This window comes from Protomyctophum parallelum (assembly GCF_964188405.1).
Source record: "Protomyctophum parallelum genome assembly, chromosome: 17".
Classification (NCBI taxonomy): Eukaryota; Metazoa; Chordata; class Actinopteri; order Myctophiformes; family Myctophidae; genus Protomyctophum; species Protomyctophum parallelum.
Window position 1 is genome coordinate 37,416,917 of NC_139719.1, and position 22,375 is coordinate 37,439,291.

Below are 22,375 nucleotides of genomic sequence, written 5' to 3' on the forward strand. Positions count from 1 at the left end.
AAACCTAGATGCCGGGAACCGAGGCTCTACTAGTTGTTCCGCTACGCTTCAGTAAACATTGCATCAAGCAAAAATGTGAATATGAATTGCAAATTAATATGAATGCTATAGCAGCTGGGGTCTTCCTTGTTTGCTTCACAGACACATAAATAGGTTTTTTTTTCTTCATGTGTGGCAGTCACAGGAGTCCCAAAGGGATTTCCACCTCCTATATAAGCCAGGGGAGGCTTCCAGCCAGACCTGATTCACAGATGTTGGTGATAGGGCAATCTCGCCATAAGCTATAATCAATACGCCTTTTGCACTTAAAATAGAACATCCGTTCACTACACCTGAGCAAACTCTGCTTCTGCTGGTGTGTGTGTGTGTGTGTGTGTGTGTGTGTGTGTGTGTGTGTGTGTGTGTGTGTGTGTGTGTGTGTGTGTGTGTGTGTGTGTGTGTGTGTGTGTGTGTGTGTGTGTGAGATTGTGCACACACGCATGCTTGCTGCGTGAGTGTGCGCACACGTGCAGTGTTCCCATTCACCCCAGCATTGGTCTTTACACTGTAATTACTTCTCTTCTCCACCTCTTACTTACTGTATATCCTTCCCACAGGCAGCGCTCTCTATGAAATACTAACCTGCCTCTCTCATTCTATTTATATTCTGTCAATCTCTTAGCACAACAATAGCGTGTCCCTCTTTCCTCTCTCAACCTCTTTCTCTCTCTGTGTGATGAATCGCCTCCTTGGCCAATGGAGGGTACCTGTAAACCAATCAGAGGGCTCCCAGGAGGATCCTGTCAGATCATAGAGGTTAATAACATTCCACATGATTACCCACAAACTCTGGGATTAGAGGGTTGGGTTTGGGCAGGTTCCACATCGGTGGTAATAATTACTATTCCACAGAGTTGTCCTTCCTGGTTGTCATATAGGTGAAGAGAGTCCTACTCTCTTCTCTTCTCTTCTCTTCTCTTCTCTTCTCTTCTCTTCTCTTCTCTTCTCTTCTCTTCTCTTCTCTTCTCTTCTCTTCTCTTCTCTTCTCTTCTCTTCTCTTCTCTTCTCTTCTCTTCTCTTCTCTTCTCTTCTCTTCAATTCCCCTAGCTGGATAACTTTAGGATAGACCTTATTTATTGGATCATGTTTGTGCTGCTGGACAAAAAAGGGCTATGGCACCATTTCAACTCAAAACAAGCACAACAAAATATATCAAAATAAAAACCCCAGAAGGACGGCCCAACAACTGCATTGAAACTAAATGTCCACATAATATATCTGCATGGCAGGAATGGGCAGAACAACAGAATGCATGAATGATATATTTTTTTAACAGCTCCTCATGCAGAAAACAAAATCAACCACGGCCCTTTGATTTTCTAACACGGAGAAACAACCCTAACCTGCGTATCAAAAATGAACACTGCTGTTGAACACAACCTTTCCTCCCCTCTTCTCATGAGATCTGCTTTCATGATAATGCTGATGATACCATCAGTCAGTGGATGTATTCAGAGTGCTTCATGCTTAACAAGGTTACCTCATCTCTTCTCTACCAGCATAATCAATATGGAAATGCTGCTGTATCATCTACCATTATACATTTCAGACAATCGGTGATAGTAACCCTCGTTCCCCAGAGCTCTGATAAACACTGAAATGAGCAGAAATGGAGAACTATGGGCCAATATTGACTAGAGAAACACTGGCCAATACCAATATTGATAGTTTGCTATTTATGCTTCCATTGATAACTAAACATGAAAGATCATCACTTTTATCAGCAATTATATCAGGTTATTTCCATAGGTGAATTTGAGTGTCTTCTCCCCCTCTCTCTCTGTTTCTTTTGCTGATCGAGCTCTGGTCTAACGTCACACACAAAACCTCTATCCTTCATCTCTTACTCTCTCTCTCTCTCTCTCTCTCACTGATCAAGCTCTCTCAGCAAGTTGTGCTGACATCAACCACTGCCTAACAACGCCAGTTTGCGCTGAAGGGCATGTCCATACTTATAATCCGGCCACACGGCAAACACAGATAACTTTAACTATAAGTTTGTCTCACTTTACCTTACGATACTGTCTTGAGTGCAGGCGTAGAGGAATAGGAGACTTGGCTTATTTTGAGACACAATGATGTGATTACCCTTGTTTGCCGTGTATCGCACAATGGAGCGGAATTATGTCAAATGATTGTACTCACAAGTCACTGTCTTCGTCAACACAACCCTAAATTACACAAGGTGCCAACTGCCAAGAGATTTGACTGCAGTCCGGGGGAATTATACTCCAAATCTCCTTCAGACAAAATGCACTCAAAAGATGAAAATACATCATTTTTAAAGCATATTTTACCTTTTGCTCTGTATTTATTGTGTTATCTGTTGCCATGTTGGGGGAAATGAGCACACGAGAAAGCAACAAAGAAAAGCAAGGGGGTGAGGGTGATGCAATCTTGGTATAGGATCTGAACACTTTGTACTGCCTGAGATGATTATACTGTGTGTGTGTGTGTGTGTGTGTGTGTGTGTGTGTGTGTGTGTGTGTGTGTGTGTGTGTGTGTGTGTGTGTGTGTGTGTGTGTGTGTGTGTGTGTGTGTGTGTGTGTGTGTGTGTGTGTGTGTGTGTGCGTGTGCATGTCCATGCATGTGCGTGTCGGTGTGTATACATGCGTATACGTGTGTCCATAAGCCTTGAGTTAGTATGCATGTGTTAAAACTTGCCTGATTTCTTTACCCCCTTTTATTTATATTTCCATGAATGTATATATACACATAATGTGTGTTCTGAGTTGTTTGATCTTTTTTTGTGTGAGAAAATATAAAGCCTAACCAGAACATTACCACTGTAGCCCACGGGACGCAAACAGAAATAGCTGGCATTCACAGCTCTGTATTTTACCATGTTCTTCCCACCTCTCTCTCTCTCTCTCTCTCTCTCTCCCCCTCTTCCCCTCTCTGTCTGTCTGTCTGTCTGTCTGTCTCTCTCTCTCTACCTCTCTACCTCTCTCTACCTCTCTCTCTCTCTGCCATGTCTCTCTCTTTCCTCATCTTTATGTGGGCATGGACTGAAATAAAACGTTGAATAACCGCTGAATTTGAAGAGCTCTGAAGGGAGGCGGCGTATCTCCTCTTCGCTTTTCTGCCATTATGAAACTGTGGGATATCTGGCCAGTGTGAGATAAAAAACCATGCTGACATTTGAAACAAACAGCGAAAGCCTGCATAGAATGCATGGTGCTGTACTCTGTACTGTATGTTTATGGTCCACTTAGGCTAAAGATAGCATGTTGTTTAGACAGATGTATAGGTTTGATGTTTACTTGTGTCCTATAGTGTCTTTGAAGCACTTTGTTCTCTTTGCACTGCACTTATGTGACTGTTCACCGTTTCATACCGTTTCTTGACTATAGGGTTCAATGACTAAGAGAAAGAGATGAACACACTTGTCTTGTATTTCCACAGGGAGAAGACTATACAGCACCAGCTGATCTTTCAGTGGCTCTCGACGGGTTTACTGAGACCTGCTTGTACCATGCATGACGTTGGCCACATCCCCCCAAAGCCTCTATTGAAGGTGTTAGAGAACAGAACAATTGCCCTGCCCATGTGGTTGAGAAACCCTTGATTGACGTTCAGTGTTTTCTCTCCAGAGGAAGAGGAGACCAAGGGAAGCATTCAGACACTAATCCTTATGCTGTCAATTCCGTTTTGGGCCGTTAATCTGTGACATGACATCAATGCCATGTGACTTGATGGAAACATGGGAACCGCTTCCATTACACAAAGAAAGAACACTCCAGATTCTATAGGCAGTTTTCCCCTAACTCTCCACTTTCCACTGCAGCCCCACAAATCTATGTTATGCACAATTCATACAGACATTGGACCAACATTGGACCATCAGGTACCCATGCAGATATACACATAAAATGCTTTATACAAAATAAATGGACGTCCCCAGAAAGTAACACTGAGCTGCCATACATCCCCTCCCTCCTCTGCCTTTTCGTCATTTCCCCCCAAAATTGCTCACCTGGGCAGCCACCCTGCAGCACGCTGGCAACGGCCCTGTGAACAATACAGAGAGAAGGGGAGGGGGAGAAATAGAAAGATAATGTGGGGAGGGTGATGAAAGAGATCAGAAAGAAACAATGGAGCGAGGGAGATAGTCAGAAAGAGGAGAGGGAGATACAGTGAACGGGAGACAGAATAGAGAAAGAAAAGATAAGGAGGGAGATATTTGTTAGTAATATAGGCAGCAATACAGACAGTGAGAATTGTGCTTATCTTGCTTAGTTGAATTATTCAGCAGGTCTGCACTGCTTCCCATGCAGCATCTCCTTTACTGTCTGGCTTGTGTCACAAAGTGGGAAATATTGGGATTCCCCCGTTATGGCGAGATCTGGTCCTCCTTGTGCTGTAATTATTATGGATATCATGGCCATTTTCATATTGAATAATTATAGATTAGCCTATACGCAAGTAGTTGCATTCCAGTATGACTATTTGAAATTTGAAAATTTGAAATTGAAATTTGAAAAACTCGGATAATTGACGAGACAGCTTTTCTAATAGAATAGGCTAACATTTCAGAGCAACCTCTATTTATAGGTAATGTTTATTATGTCCTGGTGTTTTGGAAACAAGCCTGTCTATAATTTTGTAACACTGCACCCAGCCATTGACAGGATGACACAAATTGTGCAGACTTGGTTTCATGTTTAATGGTAATGGTGTCACTTATTGTTGCCAGCCTGTAATAGCCCCATTTAATTCAGTAATTCTATATTTCTGTGTGGGTATGAACAACAGAACACCACGTATCATCAGATTGCAGCCAGTGCAATACTGTAGGGCAGGCTACTGTACTACTACTACTGAGGGAGCTATACGGGAGGGGTGGAGGAAGGGAGAGGGATAGAGACTCTCACCTGGACATATTCTCTCTCTGGGGGCGGTGAGCCTTTTCCAGACCCAGTTTAGTGAAAATCCCCACGAGGGCCATGACGGCCACTACTCCACATATGATATAAACGATCAAGTTCGTTTTGTCTTTGGTGGTGTCGTGCATTTGTTTGATCTTCTTGAAGGGAGTTTGTCCGGTCTTCATCCACACCGGGGTGTCGTAGTTCTTACAGATGCTCTGATCCAGCCGCGAGCGCTTGATGGAGCAGCAGAAGCGGAAGCCACAGGTGCCGCAGCAGTACAGATAGTTCCCCGTCTTGCAGATGAACGGCGGATCCCACTGACCCATCACGTCGTAGTAGCCCCGACATTTGTCCTCGACGTCCTCCTCCACGCTCTCCTCCTCCCTGGAGCCGTTGGAGGTGGCGATCATGACGAATCCGCCTAGTAGCCCCGGCTCGCCGTCAGCCTTGCACACGAGGGCCATAACTTTGACCAACAAGTAGCCGAGGAGAAAGTATTTCCCTCTCATTGTGCTCTCTTCCCCCGTTCAACTTCGCGCGGAAAGAAAGGGAAAGGACTCGGAGGAAAGATTAGCGCAACCGCGTAGATATTATGAAAAGTCCAGAAACATGCGTCCAAACGGCAGCGCACCGCCATCCGCGGAGATAAGCATCTTCACGAATAACGTGTCCTCATCCAAAGACGTACAATTATACCAAGCATTGGGTCGACTTTTCATGCAATAAACTGTTGCTGTTACCTCAATTACCGTTTGCCAAGTGACTGCGCATTCCCGAATCGTGCGCCTATGTAGGCTATATGTCCTTTCAAAAACGCATTATAGTCTCCAATTTTGAGTGAAGTGTATCACTTCTATCCATCGGCGCGCTCTTGCGCACGACCGACAGTAGAGGCAGAAGTAAACCGCACCAACGACGAGAGAGCGCATAAAATAATCAGGGGTGCGCGCAGAGAGAGAGAGAGAGAGAGAGAGAGAGAGAGAGAGAGAGAGAGAGAGAGAGAGAGAGAGAGAGAGAGAAGGAACAGGGGGAGGAAAGAAGGATTGCGAATGCTGAGGAGAGTGAGTGAGAGACTATTTTGACATCAGATGATAATCCTCTCTAAAATGCATGCACACAAATGTTCATTTTAGCTGTCTAAGAAAAACGTGGGAGATTCTTTTTTTTCTTCACTTTATGCAGGTCTAGGCGTAGGCTGTCTTTGTTATAGAAATCCATAAGAAGCTTATAATGTATTGCCGCAAGCGGTAGCTTGCACTCTTCCAGGGACAGAGGCGAAAATGTGGAAAACAGGCGCTTCCCCCAGATGCTTTAGCAAGATTTCAATGATTTCTTTTTTTGAAAGGATTAAGATTTACACAGCCGCCATATTCTTGTCCAAAATTACAAGGACAGCGATACAACCAAATGAGATTGATGTTATTTTGCATATGTGGTAATCCATTTGAAAGTTAATTGCTATTAAAACTATTGAAAGATGTAAAATGAATAATGTATCAGATAGGCCTATGAAACGAACTTTATACCAAACCAAGTCAACCAAAGTCAACCAAACCTGCAGAAACCCCATGGGCCCTGCACTTTTCACAAACAAAAGAGACAGGCCACACAATGGTTTCCGTATTCATTACTTGCAAGCAGAGCTCGCAAGTAATAATTTCGCCCGGTCTGTGTGCACCGTGCCAGCCAACCCGCCATTTGATGCAAAAAAACCAGACCAGATTACATAAATGACCATGTCTTACGTCATCATTTAGAGCTAGTCATACGTATACTATATACATAATCAGTAAAATAAAATAGCAAATTGTGCCTGATCTGCTGGGACCAGAGTACGTGGTGTGTATATGTATGACTAGCTCTCAATGATGACGTAAGAAATATGGTCATTTGTGTAATCTGGTCCCAGCAAACCAGGCACAAATCTGCTGTTTTATTCGCATACGCATCAAGTGGCGGGTTGGCTGGCACGGTTTTTGGCGCAAAGTAACCACAGTATACCGCTAATCAATTTACAACTACATACTCTATATAGTATATGTATACGTATGTCTTACGTCATCATTTAGAGCTAGTCATACGTATACTATATACATAATCAGTAAAATAAAATAGCAAATTGTGCCTGATCTGCTGGGACCAGAGTACATGGTGTGTATATATATGACTAGCTCTCAATGATGACGTAAGAAATATGGTCATTTGTGTAATCTGGTCCCAGCAAACCAGGCACAAATCTGCTGTTTTATTCGCATACGCATCAAGTGGCGCGTCGGCTGGCACGGTTTTTGGCACAAAGTAACCACAGTATACCGCTAATCAACTTACAACTATACTCTATATATTGTATATTGTATATGTATACGTATACGTATGTCTTACGTCATCATTTAGAGCTAGTCATACGTATACTACATAATCAGTCAAATAAAATAGCAAAGTAATACAAAGTAATGACGTAAGTAATACAACATTATGTTTCTGGGGTGTATAAAAGTATCGATAGTGTCAAAAAGCTAACCATAAAGCTTAACGTTAGTGTAGTGTGTAAAAACTAAGCGGTCGGAAGTACTTGCACGCTCTGCTTGCACACTAGTTGGCCATTTATGGCCTACTAGTGTGCAACAAGCAAGTATGCACTCGACAGAGTGCATGCAGTTCTAGTTATTATTATTGCGAACGCAGTGATTGCGAACGCAGTGAGCCACTTAGTATGACAGCAAGGGCTGAATGTCTGTGTGTCACGCTGTTACACCACCCGCCCGCCACCAGAGGGCGCAGCTAGACAGCAAGGGCTGACGCAGCTAGACAGCAAGGGCTGAATGTCTGTGTGTCCCACCCGCCGCTGCTTAACAACGACACTGTCTGTAACTTGCTCGCTGTTACACCACCCGCCGCTGCTTAACAACGACACTGTCTGTAACTTGCTGTCACAACGACACTGTCTGTAACTAGGCTATGTGTACTAGTGTGTGCATATGGGCTAACGTTAGCTAAGCAGTCACAGTCCTGTTTACTGCTGCTCAACAACGACACACCAGAGGGCGCAGCTAGACAGCAAGGGCTGAATGTCTGTGTGTCCCACCCGCCGCTGCTTAACAACGACACTGTCTGTAACTTGCTCGCTGTTACACCACCCGCCGCTGCTTAACAACGACACTGTCTGTAACTTGCTGTCACAACGACACTGTCTGTAACTAGGCTATGTGTACTAGTGTGTGCATATGGGCTAACGTTAGCTAAGCAGTCACAGTCCTGTTTACTGCTGCTCAACAACGACACACCAGAGGGCGCAGCTAGACAGCAAGGGCTGAATGTCTGTGTGTCCCGCTGTTACACCACCCGCTGCTGCTTAACAACGACACTGAATGTCTGTGTGTCCCGCTGTTACACCACCCGCCGCTGCTTAACAACGACACTGTCTGTAACTTGCTCGCTGTTACACCACCCGCCGCTGCTTAACAACGACACTGTCTGTAAACACACGAGCTGCGTTCGCTTCCCGCGTTTGCGCGTCTTACTTGTTATTATTATTATTATTATGGGTAGCATGTTAACCTTAACCAATGAATGAACCATGGCAAACACAATTGCAACTGTCCAGGGTGCTTAAACAGCTCTGCCTCTGCCCAAGGTTCGAATAAAGCCCACAAACTGCTGTAACTGTCCAGGGTCCCCCTGCCTCTGTCCACAGTTCTGATAAAGCCAACAGGTTGTCCAGGGTGCTGAACATCCCGACCCTGTCTCTGTCCACAGTTCTGATAAAGCCAACAGGTTGTCCAGGGTGCTGAACATCCCGACCCTGTCTCTGTCCACAGTTCTGATAAAGCCAACAGGTTGTCCAGGGTGCTGAACATCCCGACCCTGCCTCTGTCCAAGGTTCTGATAAATCCCCAAAACATGGCTGTAACTGTCCAGGTGCTGAAGAGCCCTGCCTCTCTGTCCAAGGTTCTGAAAAGCCCACAAATTCCCGACCGCCATGACAACCGGGTGGGGGGAGGCAACAATAACCACAAGAAAAAACGGATTGGGTATGGGTAGTCTAAACAGTCTAGTAATTTTGATAAAATATTATTTTGCTAAATTAACTTAAATCTCAGCTGAGCTGAGATAATAATGATCAATACTTTCTTTCTTTCTTTTTCTCTCTTTCTTTCTTTCTTTCTTTCTTTCTTTCTTTCTTTCTTTTCACTATAATTTATGATAGCAAACTGTAGAATAGTTGTTTTTCTGTTTGTCCAGTAGCTTTAGTTTTATTTATACAGTGTACTGTGTCACAGTATGCTGCTGTAACGTCTCAGTTTCCCTTTGGGGATTAATAAAGTAGGCTATATCTCATATCATCATCTCAGGTATTAAGGATTAAACAATGTGTCATAACAGGTATTTGCAAAAAACAACCGAACGACACAGATTTTCAACGGCACGGAGGACTTTAGTTAAACAGGCACTCTAGTCGATCACCGATATAGCGAGTTCGACACTCGACACAGCAGCACAACAGGAAACAAGTTAGAAATCCGAACGCCAGTGCTATTTGAAAAGTGTTAAAAAGCCGTTGGTTGTGGACAACGCAGTAACAAATATGTCCGGGACCGGGAGTGAACAAGACATCTTCCTGAAGGCCAAAAACCGAACTTTCTGCGGACTGGACGAAGGTATAGCTGACTCTTGACTGTTAGCTTCTAACGCTAAAGCTAGCCTAACGCACTGTTCCCCTCTATGCACTGTGGTCTGTCTATTCAACACTGGTTGCGTTCAAACATGCATAATAATAATAATAATACTTCTTTGTCTTAATATAAACAATAATTATTTCTATGCGTCTCTGCACTGTCTGGACAATTGTTGTTGTTTACAAAATCAAGTGTCAAGTGAACCTTCTTTCTCACACGACCAACCTCCGCGTATTTCTGTAATACTGTCTGTATATGAATGAAGAGCATTTCAGATAGTTTTTACAGTTATTTTTAATTGCAATGTTTCATGTAAAAGAACTGCAGCTATACTTTATTCATTCATCTACGACGTTACAAACAAGTGTACAAATATATCCTAGCCTACCTACCCTAAAACCTAACCAAAGAAAAATGACCTGCCCCCAGTTCGTACCACGTGTGCTTCCTAGGCTTTGTTTTGACAACACAATACGGCGTGTTCACGTTCTGTTACCCAGTAACCTCTTACCCAGTATGGATACAAGTACAGTGGACACCTAAACATTGTTGGCTTATCAATGTTAAATTTACTTTCCAAAATGTAAACTATGCACAAACTTAATTTCACCCAGATTCTGATTCTAAAAACAAAATACGAATTAAAAAGAAAGAAAAAATGTATGCTTTGGAAAATGGACAAAACCCCCAAAACAGTATACATGATGTGGACATCATTATTATACCTAAACCGACCCTTAAACTTTGTGATTGCGCCCAAAATGATTGGGTATCCACAGGGTTTGTAGCAATTGTAGAAATATTAGGCCTTACAGGTCATAACAAAAGATTATGTATTTGGTTCCCCCACTCACCCGGTTTATAAAAGTAATGTAAATATTACATCACATTTTAAAATCACACCCGTGTGAAGCGAGGGGCGCTCTTATTATTACGTCATCATGACGTAAAATAGACACTTAAGTCGATTTGCTAAGACACTATGATGTATAACTCTCTATTCACTGTCAATGGGAATTTGATGTTTGTGTAAGACGAAAATCTACACTAATTGCTGAATATATGAGGGGCTATAGTTCTCGGATGCCCAGGTTGGCCAGGTATTTGGGCTGATAATGTGAGGCTTATTGTCATTGCTGGGGTTATTGCATTGACAATGCGTCACTACTGTCCAGTCCGTATATATGGGCATATCTGCACGGCCGCCGCTGACACCGCCCACTGATACCCACTTTGTGGCTAGACTCGCTGGCTAGCCAACTAGATCTATATTCATCCTTGTACAATGTAGGCCAGGGTATAGATGCATTTAGATATTAACATTGATACTATCTAGAGCCAAAGGCTATTCTAATAATAATAGCTTTGTTTGGAGTTGTTGCGGTCCAACTATCTTTGCTGTAGAGAGTCCCAGAGCAAGTTGAGCATAGTAGTGCAAAAGATTTACTGTAGATCTATCACAGATAAAGAATACTGCAAAGCCCGACAGCAAAAGGTATTTCAGGTTTCCAAGCGTGATAATCACTTTAAGCGATGCACTCTTACCCTCATCAACTCATTGATTCAGTGCTTGCTTTACCTCTTGTCAGTGTTGCCAGTGCTTGCTAGGCCTGTATTGGGGAAAGTTGATTGCATAAGGGCTTTTCAGGCGGAGAAATTCACTTTTTCCAGTGTTACGTTATTTTCTTTGAAAACAAGCCCCCTGTGCATTTGACTGTATTCGAATGTATGATGATTAGTATTGTTTTGAATGCACCATCTGCCACCTGAGAAATCGCTGTGATTTATGTTTGAAGTTTTACTGTACTTGCCCAGATGAAGCCACACAAAGCTGCCGTTTCTTATCTCCTGTCATGGGAGCTTTGGGAAGCTCCTTTTCAAGTCATTTATTTTCTTCTCTCTCACACGCTCTCTTGTTCAAAGTTGGTCTCTGAAATAGTTCATACAACTGACTGGAGAGAGCGCAATATTGGATGCTGTATTGCAGGGTGTGTTCAGACTAAAAGTCACCCCCCCCCCCCCCACACACAGAAGCTTTATGAAAGCTTGACAAATCGTGTCGCTTGTTGCAGGCATCTACAAAGAAGATGGCTGATAAATCGTTATACTATTCCTGTATGTGCAGTTGTGTTTGCAGCCTTGCACGTTTGTGTACATTGAAAGTGCACAAACGCGCAAGCACATATGCAAACATACAGCAATGCACACACAGGCATGCAATGTTCGCTATGTTGTATGCCTGCAGAGTGCACGTTTAGTGTGTAGTTTGAATACAAATCCCCTCACACAAATGAGGGCATAATCTGTACAAAGGTGGGTGCTGTTTTGTTACAGATAAATAGATGTGTGAGCGGAGACCAAATTCAGAAAGTATTGTGTTGAGCTGCTGGAGTTAAAGGTATGTTAGAGAAACTTTGAGTCCAATAGCCTTGTCAGTATCCGATTCAGTATTTGGCTGATATATAAAAGTAACATTTGCAGCCTGCCAGTATTTTTTATATCGGTGCATCCCTGTATGTTGAAACAATTTCTTCCACATTTCATCCACATTTAAATATGGTTATCATGTGGCTTCCACTGGTACAAATAAAATGTGATTTAAGTGATAATGTTGTTTTGTTAGAATAAGTGTTAAATAGTTATATATTCCGATAGCAATCGAGTGTTTGTTCAGTAGGTGTCGCTCCATCTCTCCAGCTCTTTAGTAAACAGACATTTCATTTTCAGGTTATGATGCCAATCTAATAAATGCAGGATAAACAAGTGAAAATGGAAGTATGAAACAAACAAAATAAATTGCAAACTAAATTGGAACTCGAACACAGGCAACCAGGCATATACGATAAATGTAAATTCTTTGCAGGTGTCTCTGTCCTGATTGGATGAAATGATCTGTTTACTAAAAGGTTGGAGAGACTTTAACAAAAAATATCTCTTGATAAACCTCAAATTGAATGAGTTTAATGACCTAGTGGTGTTTGTTGAATTTACCTAAGGGTTTTGATAGGGTTGTGAAATTAATTAAGTGGCTACGCCACCAGGAACATTCGCCTACTTTCTAACCAATCTGATGGCATAGTTATGATATCAGATTCTTAGAATGAAGTAAAGTTTTTACTAAAAAACTATCTCAAATAAATGTGCCCCAGCTATGCATATGGTTAATTTGGTGCATTCTGCCTCGTCACACAAAATCCTGCTGCTAAATGAATATGAGAAGGCAGGGCTGTTGGTCAGTGGTGTGGTGTGTGAGTGTGTAGCACTTGACCTATGTAGACACTATCACCCATGTCTTTTGTTTGTTTGTTTTTCCATTCCGTGCCCGCCTTGTGCCTTAAGTTGGTACAGTACGTGATTCACCCACTGGTCTGCAGCTAAAGCTCTATGCATTCATTATCACAATATACAGTACTGACACTCCACAGAGGATGATACACAAAGTAATGAGAATTCAGAATCCGCGCTCTCTGACATAATTTGGACTCGGAGATGGCAGTGTATTTTGGAGCTGTGTGCTACAAAAAAAAAAGTAAAGGTATATTATCTACAAGAAGGTGCTCTTTGTGGACTTTTTGTTTCAAATTAGTATTGATTTATTTATTGATTTGCACAACAGGAATCATATACATATACATAAGTATACTACTACTTTTATAGGAAAGCTGGCAGAATATTGTTGTGCCGGTGAGGTAAGAAACCTTAGGAGGGCTTATAAGAGAACATCGCCGTTTACACTACATGCAATTTGCATTTATTAGTCTATATAAAAACAATAAATAAATGAATAAATAAAATCAGAAAAAAAGAAAATAACAAAAAACATCGCAGAACATACTGATCAGAAATGACAAAATAAGACAAAGAAACAAGATAAAAAGAGTTTTAGTAATAACAGAATCAATAGATTATCTCTATTTGCGACGCAGTTGCTATGAAAACCTGCATTTCCTGCCAGTCGTGTCACGTCACGCCTCCATATATGGTAATGCCTCGTGACACGTCACGCCTCATGACACACTCCTTATACATTATGGCTGTCTCCATGTCGATCTGAGATCATCAATATATCGATCTGACATCTGTCCCTCGTGCTTCTCAACTGTGCTGTATTAACAGTTTCCGTGCCGCGAATGGATTACTCCAGGTTAATGTCGCTGCCGTATCGGACATACCCGCCTTTTGTTTTATGTGTTTAATCCGCCGTAATGTAATGAATCAAAAGAAAATCCGTCTTCGTCGCGGAGTATGAGACTGGATGGCTTCGCTGTGATGACGAAACCGGAAATCGTCACATGCTGTGGGCTGCTAGGGCTTCTGGGAAATTGAGGCCAATGGAAATGCATTGGTTGCAACGCCTCATTGAAACCAATCTTGTGTGCGTCTTCCGGGTGCGCCAAGATGGTGGATGCTACACACAGATCATAACAAACCACGGGAGCTTTTTTTGATGGATTTTCGCGGATTAAAAGCCCAAATAATTCAGCGTATGCTCTAAAGGTAATACAACAATCTCGGCAGTGAAGGGGGGTTGATTAAAATGCGGGTTAATCGTAAAAAACAGTCAAACTGTTAAGAAGCTCTGTTGTTTCAGGCCTGAAAACGTCAATTAAAAAAATCACACCCTCGCACTCTTGTCATCGTACATACATTTTATGTTAGCGGACATTTCACATTGCTACATAAGGTACATAAGGTGGTCCCTTATTGGCCAAGTGCTCCCACCAACACGTGATTGGTTAGCCGATTTGCTCGTTTATATATGACGTAAATTTTCCCTTCAATGTCAATGGCGTTTAATGTTTTGATGTTTAATTTACGTCATATTTAGCGGAATTATCATATCATCATACATCATCATGCATCATCTCATACTGGCCAATCAGAATGCCTGTGATTGGTTGGCTGATTTGTCGTTTACATTTTCCCTTCAATGTCAATGGTGTTGAACTGGTTGGAATAACGTGTTCCTTCCACGCGCTACGTCCAACCAGGGAAGCTAGGTGTAAAGGAGCAACTTGGACACTCAGGCATGAAGGAAGCATGAGTTCAAGTCCGTTGCTCTCCCCTTGTCCCCCATATATGGAGACTAGGTTGGTGGAGGGTGTGTAGAGCCCAGGATCACATTAGATGATTGACACAGGGGTGAAAAATGGGTTACAAAATCGTGGGATAAAGAATATTTTTAAATTAGCGGAATTCTGATGTCATTTCTCCGTTCATTGTCAATGGCAAATATTGAGACGGGCGGGGACAAGTTTAACAGACAATGTCTAATGTAATTCAGTCCCCGTTATGCCCTTATATGGAGATCTCTGATGTCATCAATATTTTGCCCAAATATGGTAATATTCATTAACATGACATCATCAAGATGTGTTTCACCATGTTAATTATTTCTTTCAGATCTACAGTTCTAGGAAACACAGATTGGGGGTACTTTTTATTATTTCCACACAACAGCACTAAGGTATATTAATGACATAGTAAAATGTTGAAAATTCCCCTTTAAGATCAAAACTAGGCGAGCTGGACAGAAACCTCTTTTATCAGCTTTACTCATCTGGTTTTCCAGAGTGGGGAACTCTCTCTCTCTCTTTGCTTTTGATTCTTTGCCCGAGTTTCTCTGGAGGAAAGAATTATCATCAGCACATGAGGAGAGAGACATGGAGAGCATGTTAAGCGCCGAGGATGCGGATCAGCTAGAATTCCCCGCTGTGTGCAAGTAGGGGGGATCTGTGAGTGTGTGTAGTGTGTCTACATATCTGTGGCTTTGTGCTTGTCTCACTGTCTTTCTCTCGCTCACACACATGCATGCATGCATTCACACACACACTCCTGGTGAACTAGGCCTGTCAAATGATGGTTCAATATTTGAATATTAATTGAATTATATATTTTTTAAAGTGCGCTTCTCGAAGTGCAGATCTCCGCAAAATGTGGAACTCGATCGTAGCCAATCCGAATGGAACATGGAAGATTTTAACTGATACATCTTGATCACATGACTCCAGAGATGATGTGTACCGATTTTCTTTCAGCGAAGAGCGTTTTTATTTTTTATTTTATTATACTTTTTGTAAGAAAATGCAAAATATTGAATATGCAAATAGATTTTGTAATGTTATTCCGTACTGCTGGGTTATGTATTATGGATTATGGCGATGGCTCAGGGGTAGAGTGGCTGTATGGTAACCGTAAGGTTGCCAGTTCGCACCCAGGCTCCCCCAGAGTTGGTGTTGAAGTGTCCTTGAGCAAGATTCTGAACCCTTAATTGCTCCTGATGTGCTGGTTGGTGCTTTGCATGGTTTCCGCTGCCATCGGTGTATGAATGTGTGTGTGAATGGGTGAATGTAATGCACAATCTCTGTAAAGCGCCTTGGATAAAGGCACTATATAAATGCACCATTTACCATTTAAAACACTTTCTCGTATCAGCAATTACTCTGACATGTAGGACGATTACAAATTTAAGTTGATAATTAATTGTCACACAAATAATTGCGATTAACGATTTAATTGTGTTTTTGGCAATGAACATTGGAACGTATGAATAAAGACTTACATTTCTGTTGGCCTGGTAATCAAACAAAGCCCAGTGCAGATATGACAAATAATTGAAATATACAAAGAAATTACAGACATATTCATTATTTTTATACTTTTTTGTAAAAGGTAAAACAAAATGCGAAAATAGCTGATCTACAAGCTTACAACGCGACACAAATATATATGCTTCTATACTTCAGTAGCTCAAATCAGATACAATCAATCTATAGCAATGATTAGGGTGATTAGAGGGGGAAATAAGCAGTCAGATGTTCAATACTTACCTCTGGGAGTGTATAGTATACAGTTGGGTTTAATTGGGGTCATATGCAGTAGCAGTTGCTGTTAAGACAGTCAAAGTTTAAATAAGAATATTAAAAGACCACATACACAGTAACCTCGCGTCACCAGACTTTCCACCTCGGAGGAAAGCCTGGTCTGTGTTTATCGCCGGTGTGATCTGGTCTAGGCGTGGTCTAGACCAGTTGATACAAATAAATAAATAAATAAAATCGTATTCCGGTAAGGTGGTTCTGCCGTTGCTTTGTTTTGGTCCCCCCCCTGTTTGTTTTTAGTCTCGCCAGTCGCTACGAGTTGGAATAAAAGATGGATATACCAAACAAACTATTCCAAGAAGTACTTGAAGAAACTTGTCGGAATCATACGTCGCATCAAGACTTTTATTGGGTAGGCCCTAAAATGATGATGCCCTATTCGCAGGGAATTATTTAGGGTAATTCTGATTCCGGTTTGGCGGTTGGATGACAACATGACGTAAGTTATCATCCGCTCCCGATCGGATCAGAAACCGGAAAATGGTATGGGTCCCAGGCTACATACCCAGTAGCGTTCACTATTGGTGTACCATTATAATATCGTCTGAATGAGAAACATTCTTTCTTTAACCCATTCAGGCGGGGCAAAAATCGTCCTCAATCTTAACCCATTTTGGGCGGGCACCCATTTTGGTGTCAGCATCATGTTATGCTTTAGCTATTGAAAAATAGCAGATCTACAAGCTCATATCGCGCCACCGAGTGGCGCGATACGAGCTTGTAGGTCTGCTATTTTTTTTTAATCGAAGACACTTTTAGAATCTGATCTCAGGTCAGAATGGGTTAATAATTAAACTGTCAGGATGTAATAGACATTTTTAGAATCTGATCTCAGGTCAGAATGGGTTAAATGGGTTAAAAGAGAGTAGTGGGATGTCATGTCAGGCTGCTTTTCAAAGCCAAGGCTGGGGGAAGGAATCTGGCACCTGTTTACTTTGTTTATTCTTGGCCGGAGTCCATTCCAAGGTAGAAATTGTGAGTTGAGGATTTGGACTGAAGATGTTTTATATCAAAGGGAATCCTTTGATCATATACAGTGCCCCACATTTCCCCAGGGAGTTTATATTCCACCATGTTGCACATGGTGAGTGTTCCCTCTGAATATTATATTACCAATAATACTACTGTACTAGCTACTATTACTACTATTGCTACTAATAAAACTATTACTAGTACAATATGAATATTATAAAACAATACATAAAATAAAATAAAATAAAAGCGGTGTGCTGAACTTAGAATAAAAAAACACTTGTTTGAAGTGAGGTGTGTTCCTTGAATTGATTTCTCTCACTACTTTTAGTTAAAGTGCTCTAAACGAGTGCTTGTAAAATCCATAGACTCTAAACAAACACAAGATCAACCTCACAGAAGACTACTTAAGATGAAGCAAAAATCTTTCCTGTAGATCCGAATGTGTTTATCCAACTAATTTATTCCTCCCGCTTTCCAGATGCGGAGAGGGAGTGGAAGCGACCGTTCTGCTTCATCGTGGCCGCAGACCCCCAGCTGGGTCTGATGAAGGCCTGGAGTGAGGGAGACTGTGATGGTGGAGGGGACGAATGGGATGAGGAGATCCATCTCACCAAGCAGGCCGTGGCGGCTGTCAATCAGCTCAACCCCAGGCCCCGGTTCATGGCGCTGTGTGGAGACCTGGTGCATGCCATGCCAGGTAGGAACAAAACACTGTCTACATGTCTGTGTCAGCTAATGTACCGTCTGGACTGTCTGGTAGTTATTCTACAGATCTGCTGCCTGTGTGTCAGATATTCTGTGGTTGTGTCTGAAATCAACCACTACGCACTATTCTATTTTTCAGAAGTAATTTGTGTTTTTGCCGGAAGGCATAATTGATTATTGTTAACCTGAAAACACCTGCGACAGCATCTGGGTTATGTTGATCTACAGAAATCAATACACCTAGCTAATCAGTGACTATAAAGCAGAATAAATAACCTGTTGAGATGGATGTGCACACCAGATCACATTCGAGCATAACCGTACAAGCGCAAATCATCAAGGCTGTATGTGATCCATAGAAAAACTAATTAATGGGACAAATGAACGAGCTAGAGCAGCGATTCTCAACCCTATTATTTTCAAGGACCCCCAGTTTGATATACACCAGGCTAGTGTTAATTTAACTTAATTGTGTATTAAATTGACCCAAATTGATTTACAGACCCATAAGCGTCCATTTGGGCCGCTGCTTGTACCTTGACCAGACGTTTAGAACCAGTGAGCCAGAGTATTACAGTATTACTGTTGTACATTCTACCCCAGACTCTCTCACTACTGTAGCTGACAGTCTGACACATGCCTGTACAGGCTCTCCGATACCCAATCTGTCTTTAAATGGAATAGAAAATGTCTGTAGTATAAGGATTAATTTATCCTGCCTCCCCCTGCGGACATCGTCCTAATCTAATTAATATACTCCATGAGGAGATAAGTATTAGTCCAGGGTCAGTTACAGTACATGGACACTGGGCTCTTACAAAATACCGTACAGCTGTTTTTAACAGTTTCCGTGCCGCGAATGGATTACTCCAGGTTAATGTCGCTGCCGTATCGGACATACCCGCCTTTTGTTTTATGTGTTTAATCCGCCGTAATGTAATGAATCAAAAGAAAATCCGTCTTCGTCGCGGAGTATGAGACTGGATGGCTTCGCTGTGATGACGAAACCGGAAATCGTCACATGCTGTGGGCTGCTAGTGCTTCTGGGAAATTGAGGCCAATGGAAATGCATTGGTTGCAACGCCTCATTGAAACCAATCTTGTGTGCGTCTTCCGGGTGCACCAAGATGGTGGATGCTACACACAGATCATAACAAACCACGGGAGCTTTTTTTGATGGATTTTCGCGGATTAAAAGCCCAAATAATTCAGCGTATGCTCTAAAGGTAATACAACAATCTCGGCAGTGAAGGGGGGTTGATTAAAATGCGGGTTAATCGTAAAAAACAGTCAAACTGTTAATGTGGAAATCCCTGCAAATTCACTGCATCAAAGGCTTGCATGAAGTACTGTGTCATCTTATTTCCATTCCCTACAGTAAGAGGAATTGTTTGAATCCCTAAATGATGTCTGAACGCCCTTCATAGATAGTAGAATAAAGACAGTATGAACTAGTTTAACAACCAGAGTTATCCAGAAATCTGCTTTGGTGAGAGACATGATTTCTGTCTAATGCAGAACACTCATTGGTGAACACTGTAGTAGACTGTCTATCACTGTTTGTTTTTTTCTTTTCTTTTTTTTAATCCAGTTGCAGTTTTATAATAGATCTCTGAATACCTTCTACAATTGGCTGCATGATGTTGTTCCAGCAGCCGATTTTAGTTGTTTTTAGATTAATCAGCATCAGTTCGATTAATCAATCAGAACGATTAATGATTAATGATTAACGATTAATCGGTCTGTCTTTACAGATAAACAAGCCCAAAGTAACAGCTTGAACAGATCTATAAGCTAAGCTCACAATATTAAATATAAAGGGTATTAAAGTTAAATCTGACTTGCCTAAGCATGCAGTGCAGACACCCTGTTACATGTATTTTTCAGAATGGAAAAATTATTATAATTTTTCAATACAGAATGAGATCAGATTGACATCAGTAATATCGCTTATCGGCCATAACAGCAATTAATTATATCGGAAATCGATATCGGCCAAAATGTCTCATCCGCACATCCCTAACTTTGAATATAATTGTAATGTCAACTTAAAGCACCACTTTTCAACCTATCTTCATATAATAGGTCCTCACTAATAATCATGATAAAATGGCACAATTCTTTTCTACTCAGTCTGTGTCTCATAGGAGGGCTGTGGGCAGTTTAGAAACAGTCTTCCAGTGACATCATCATTAGGCAGATTGTTTTTAAACAATATTGTTTTACAAAAATATTTAGATTTTCATTATCGTGAGAACGATGGCTTCCATTTTCGCATTGCAACTTTTCAGGACTAGAAAGCCTACAGTTTCTATTAGCTTGGATTCCCCATCGATAATGTCACTGGAAGACGGTTTCTGAACTGCCCACAGCCCTCCTATGAGGGCATGATTATTAGTGAGGAACTATTATATGAAGATAGGTTGAAAAGTGGTGAAGTGGTCCTTTAACATATCAGTATGCTTCACATCCCTGCCCTGTAAATCTATAAACGACCCACTCCCTCATAAGAGCAGCTGATATTTATCTATGAAAAGCACAACCAGAATTTATTGCTATTCTTAGACGCAATCAGATGCCGTAGCTACTGATGAACGTTTTGATCTATGGAGGAGACACGGGCTATAATAAAAACATTCCGTAACTCTATTTTTGTTACAGAATCATCTTCTTCTGTAGCTATGAAACACCAGCCTGCAATACAATACACAATAGTTATCTTTGCTTAGAATAGGTTCATGGGTGTGTGAAGGCATGGCTGGGATCTGAATGTTATCGTTTGCACGGAGTCGTCACAACCTACAGTACTAGATGACACACTTTTCCTCTGTTGAATATGTTCAAACTTCTTAGCCTTAATACGCCTGTGTAAAATAACTTTAATTGAAATGGCGCTGGAACACAATGAGCTATGTTTGTAACGGTTGTTGCCAGGCACTAGGCATTCAGTATTTGAATGTACCGGTAAATCTCACAGTTCATGGTCTGTGTCACATGCCATCACTACCTCTTCCTGTCTCTCTCCCATGTCCTAACCTAAAGAAAGTTTCTAAATGCCTCAAAAAGATTGTGATTGCAGTCGCACATGGAATCAACGTGAATTTAAGTTTTTGTTGATGTGTTTAACATTGGTAAACAACTGAACTTACAGTGACAGCATGTGATGTTTATCTATGAACCTGGATGCCTCTGAGCTGTTTAAATAAAAGGCAAGCTCTAGCTTTGGAAAATGGTTCTGTTGCAGAACATACTGTAGGCTATAGGCAGCGGATGGGCATATGAAGACTTTTTGATATATGACTTTAGCTTGTAAGTAATGTGCTTAGCCTACACTCCTGGAGCAATGTATTGTTTCATCTATTCTTATGATAAATTTACTCCGGTAGTGTTATCCTCTCTGACGTTGAGTTATTGGGGCGCAAGGGCAGAGTATCTGTTAACCCATTTAGACTTTTCTTTCAGCCGATTCTAAAAACGCCATCTAACGTTTTCTGAAAAGTATATATATATAAAAAAATGACAAAACATGTATGTTGCTACAGTATATATACTGTACATAGCAACAACATCAAGGGTTCCTGGATTGAAAGGTTTTCCTGGTCTAAATGGGTTAAAAGTGAGGGGGACATAAGAACTCCTTCAAATAGTTGAAATGTCTCTATAAGATTGTATTTTCCACACTGCACCAGCCAGCACGGCAAGGACAGTCATACACTCATACACAAAATACACAAAACATACATACACAAAATCCGACCCCTGGAGAACGTTCCTGTGGCTCCTAGGACATATTCAATATTTAAATGTAAAAATAAATGTTAAAGTATTATTTGATGGTTGGTTGTACAAAGACAATGGCATGGGGATGACCATTATTAATGTTTTTTAAGTTTAATTGCGAGGTCGCAGTTTACTATGAAAACCTGCATTTCCCGTCAGCCGGTCGGTCGACCTCAACAAACCCTGTACACTCAAGTCACGTTCCATGGCCAATACATCATTCCATATGTTGATCTGACCCCCATGCCAAAGCGAAAGCGCCAGTGCTCGCCCAGCAGTCTGCCGTCACCCAGGCAGATGCGCAATTCTTGCCCTTAGGGCGTCTTACTGGTAATTTACAAATGTAATAATAAGCATGAATACATTTGCTCGTGCCTCACTAATTTGCACCTGCGCTGTTGCATTACAGTAAATGTCAGCAATTATTGCTGACACCTGCCGTGTTAAG

The 22,375-nt window shown here is 41.6% G+C and overlaps 2 protein-coding genes across 3 annotated transcripts in view; one reads left to right on the plus strand and one right to left on the minus strand.

Annotated features, from left to right (window-relative positions):
- Nucleotides 1-679: 679 nt before the first annotated feature.
- Nucleotides 680-22,375, plus strand: part of cpped1 (calcineurin-like phosphoesterase domain containing 1) — a 72,067-nt gene continuing 50,371 nt past the window's right edge. Inside the window, exons 1-2 of one of the 2 annotated variants that reach the window (XM_083786941.1) lie at nucleotides 680-795; nucleotides 17,921-18,139. In XM_083786941.1, coding sequence (XP_083643067.1) covers nucleotides 17,986-18,139 — 154 coding nt within the window. In that variant the 5' untranslated portion in view covers nucleotides 680-795; nucleotides 17,921-17,985. Of the gene's footprint in view, nucleotides 796-9,417; nucleotides 9,569-17,920; nucleotides 18,140-22,375 lie in introns of those variants that run through there. The other variant, XM_083786940.1, reaches the window with a different exon arrangement.
- Nucleotides 4,910-5,419, minus strand: shisa9a (shisa family member 9a; the record flags this gene model as incomplete). Its single annotated transcript, XM_083787601.1, has 1 exon — nucleotides 4,910-5,419. The coding sequence occupies one exon, from the start codon at nucleotides 5,417-5,419 to the stop codon at nucleotides 4,910-4,912; it is 510 nt and encodes a 169-aa protein (XP_083643727.1).